Source organism: Sinocyclocheilus grahami, unplaced genomic scaffold (genome assembly GCF_001515645.1).
Source record: "Sinocyclocheilus grahami isolate Dianchi unplaced genomic scaffold, SAMN03320097.WGS_v1.1 scaffold471.1, whole genome shotgun sequence".
In the NCBI taxonomy this organism is placed as follows: Eukaryota; Metazoa; Chordata; class Actinopteri; order Cypriniformes; family Cyprinidae; genus Sinocyclocheilus; species Sinocyclocheilus grahami.
Window position 1 is genome coordinate 199143 of NW_015505650.1, and position 4294 is coordinate 203436.

Here is a 4294-nt window from a genome sequence, read left to right on the forward strand (position 1 = left end):
TTTAAAATAATGGTTTTCTATTTTAATATAATTTGAAATGTAATTTATTTCTGTAATGCGCAGCTGTATTTTCAGCATCATTCCTCCAGTCTTCAGTGTCACACAATCCTTCAGAAATCATTCTAATATGCTGATTTATTACAATTTTGCTGATTAATATTTTTGGGAACAGGATTCTTTGATGAATAAAGTTAAAAAGAACAGCATTTATTCAAAATTGAAATCTTTTGTAACAATATACACTTACCATTCAAAAGTTTGGGGTCAGTATTTTTTATTCTTTCTTTTTGAAAGAAATGCATGATTTTATTCAGCAAGGTTATGTTAAATTGATAAAAAGTGATAAATCAGCATATTAGAATGATTTCTGAAGGATCATGTGACACTGAAGACATGATGCTGAAAATACAGCTTTGATCACAGAAATAAATTATATTTTAAAGTATATTAAAATAGAAAATCATTATTTTAAATTGCAATAATATTTCACAAAATTACTGTTTTTTCTGTATTTTTGGTCAAATAAATGCAGGCTTGATGAGCCTGATTAAAACACATTACAAATCTTACTGCGCAGTGTATTTTCTAAAGCATTCGAATTAAGGATGATTTGCTGTCACATGTCACGCATTCGCACTTCAGTAACAAAGGTTAAGTTTCAATGTGTTTACATAAACACATGTTTTATTATGCATAAATGAACATTGATATAAACATGCTGTTTCAGCTTGTGTCCCATTCAAGGTCACTGACTGCTGTTTAACTGTTGATTTTTCCAGCACTGTTCAGGCAGGATCTCTCTGCTCAGAGAGGGTGTTGATAGAAATCTCCTGTTCATCTGCAGATCGCATGATGGAAATACGGAGTGCTGTAACTTGGTATGTCCTGTTTTTACTGTATGCATTATAAACCTGCGTGAAAGCATGAAACTGAGCCATGCGTTTTGTTCCAGAACTCCAGCTATTCTCAGATCAACTGCTTCATGTCAGAAAATTATGAGCCAGATATTAATGAACCGTCATTACTTGTTGGTGAGTATCGCACATTGGGTTGATGCATGCATTTGTGTGCATGCATGTGTGCACACATTCGTGCTGCAGTTTTGGAGCACGAATTAGAATCGCACAAACAATGATAGTTTCATTTCTTGCTGATATTGAAGGGCTGCATTCGGCATCCAAATGTATAAGAAATGTTGGCTATGAAACATTCTTGACCACCCACTCAGATTCTGTGACAGTGACTAGTTTATTGTTCGACACATAGCTGAGCACAGTGGCATGTTATTATTTAATATTAGAGTCGGGTACATATCGGGGAGGCTGTGCTTGGTTTGGTTTCTCAAACATGAAATGGTTTTAGAAGTGCAACTGTTTTATTTCTGGCTCCCAGCAGGTGATTTGAACTGAAACTATTTTTTGGTAAAGCTGCCGTTTTTGGTGCAAAACAGCGAGTGGCTGCAGAAATAGGCAAGTAAAACTCTTGACAATATGAAAGTGTTTCAACGTGATGACACATCGCTTCAGGAAAACCGCAGACATGTTAAAACCCAGTACTTCTACTGATGCCCATAATGCAGTTTGTGCATTTGCATGATATCATTTATTGCGGATACTACATATAACTGATTGTTAATGTTCAACTCGTAACATGACCGATATCAGGTTAGCAGAAAACTTCCCCCTCATGTCATTTCCAGACCCATATGACTTTCTTCTGTAGAACACAAATGGAGATGTTTAGCAGAATGTTCATGCTGCTTTATTCCATATGGCTGTCAAGCTCCAAAAAGCACCATGGAAGTATTTATAACAGTATGCACTTGTGATGCACATGTGATGCATTGCGTGAGGAGACTCAACAGAAAATCTTGTATTGAAAACAGCAGATTGGACATTCTGCTATAAATTAAGCATGCTCCGATCAGGATTTTTGATGCCGATCACCGATTATCACCGATACTGATCTGTTTGAAGCCTTCTTTTTATCATGTAGATTTAATTTTAGTGATGCTCCAGTCAGGATTTTTACAGACATTATTCATTCAGAGCCTGAATTAAATTTTTGAAAGTGGGAGGGATTCTCCTCTTAGCCGACTCCTGTAGGGGGCTTTTTTTTTTTACATTTTAAAAAAATATATAATTATCTCACCTAAATGTTTGATCATGCAATGCATTTTAGTTTTTTTTTTACAATGGGGCGGCCTTATGTGTGCACGCGTTGAGTGTGCATGAAGAAGAGAAGAGAGCACGAGTGCTGAATGCTTTAAACACTGGCAAGACTTAAAAAGAAATGCAAATGATAAACTTCAGTGATGATGTGACACCTACTTGAGTTTACAAGTGACAATTCTCACACTCACACAGTCAAATCTCACAGCATTCAGAAGGTTCAAATGGTCATTTCTGATTGTATTTACAGACAGTGTCTGACAAGAAGGATGTAAATTGGCATTGTTTCTTCAACACAAGCGCTTTTCTGTAATGCAGTCTTTAGCTCAGCGGTTTTGTGATGAGGAACTCACAGAGGAACTAGACCTTAATGCGTGTTGGTGGTCTATAGAGATTGTCTCCATATATAGATCTGTACAGACTAGAGATGTGGCAGTGATGGGGGTTAAACGAGCATGATTGTGTGTATTTTTTCTGTTTTAAAAATGTTATTAGTTACACAATGTGCCGATTAATTAATCAAATTAATCTAAAATTAGTACATCACATGCTGATTCATTAAAGTCAATATTAAATGATAATATAAAGTCATTAGAAAAGCACTGAATAGACATTGCAAAAAAAAAAAAGTAGCTTAAGAAAGAAATATTTTGATTCAACATACAAAAACACAAACATACTGTATTATAGCCTATACTACTCTAAATATAAAACTAAAAGGTGATGGCAAATCACTGGCTTAAAGGGATAGTTCACCCAAAAATGAAAATTACCCCATGATTTACTCACCCTCAAGCCATGCTAGGTGTGTATGACTTTCTTCTTTCAGATGAATGCAATCGGAGTTATATTAAAAAATGTCCTGGCTCTTCCGAGCTTTATAATGGCAGTGAATGGGTGTTATTTTTTAATAGTCCAATAAAGCGCATCCATCCATCATAAAAAGTGCCTCACACGGCTCCATGGGTGCATAAAGGCCTCCTGAAGCGAATCAATGCATATTTGTAAGAAAAATATCCATATTTAAAACTTTATAAACCGTAATCTCTAGCTTCCGCTAACTGTCGTGCATGCGTTCATTCCGGCGGATGACATAATTAAGTTTTTCCGTCTACACCACATGTTTTGAAAGCACCATACTCGGGTCTGTGCTGACTTACTGTCTGCACATTAAAGTCATGCAGAACAAGTTCTGCAGAAGTCCATTCATCCTAGGCGATAAAACGGTATCGATATTTATCGACGGTACACCTTCTTCGGTGACGATATAAAAAATGTTCGATATAGTGCACGATATAGGCACGTGCTCTGAGTGAAGCAGACCCATGATTTACTCACCCTCAAGCCATGCTAGGTGTGTATGACTTTCTTCTTTCAGACGAATGCAATCGGAGTTATATAAAAAAATGTCCTGGCTCTTCCGAGCTTTATAATGGCAGTGAATGGGTGTTATTTTTTAATAGTCCAATAAAGCGCATCCATCCATCATAAAAAGTGCCTCACACGGCTCCATGGGTGCATAAAGGCCTCCTGAAGCGAATCAATGCATATTTGTAAGAAAAATATCCATATTTAAAACTTTATAAACCGTAATCTCTAGCTTCCGCTAACTGTCGTGCATGCGTTCATTCCGGCGGATGACATAATTAAGTTTTTCCGTCTACACCACATGTTTTGAAAGCACCATACTCGGGTCTGTGCTGACTTACTGTCTGCACATTAAAGTCATGCAGAACAAGTTCTGCAGAAGTCCATTCATCCTAGGCGATAAAACGGTATCGATATTTATCGACGGTACACCTTCTTCGGTGACGATATAAAAAATGTTCGATATAGTGCACGATATAGGCACGTGCTCTGAGTGAAGCAGACAGCACACACAAACACGAACATGAGTGCTGTGCCTGCCTGTGACGAGGAGATTGTGAATTAAAAAATGTATATATATATATATAGTCGAATTTAAAATAAACATTTGCATTTGAATGCTCACCTGTGGTCTCGGGAGACAAGCCAAAACTTTCCTTATTTAATCGGCATATAAAACATTAGAAATTAGATATTTGTTTAATTTTTATTGTGTGTTCGACTGTTAAAACATATTTGTTGTTTGTCTCAACAAA

At 36.5% G+C, this 4294-nt stretch overlaps 1 protein-coding gene across 4 annotated transcripts in view; it reads left to right on the forward strand.

Annotated features, from left to right (window-relative positions):
- LOC107553356 (semaphorin-7A-like) overlaps window positions 1-4294 on the forward strand; it is a 21034-nt gene that overhangs the window by 3972 nt on the left and 12768 nt on the right. For all 4 annotated transcript variants that reach the window (XM_016235557.1, XM_016235558.1, XM_016235559.1 and 1 more), the window contains exons 4-5: window positions 780-878; window positions 953-1031. In XM_016235557.1, coding sequence (XP_016091043.1) covers window positions 780-878; window positions 953-1031 — 178 coding nt within the window. The remainder of the gene's footprint in view (window positions 1-779; window positions 879-952; window positions 1032-4294) is intronic.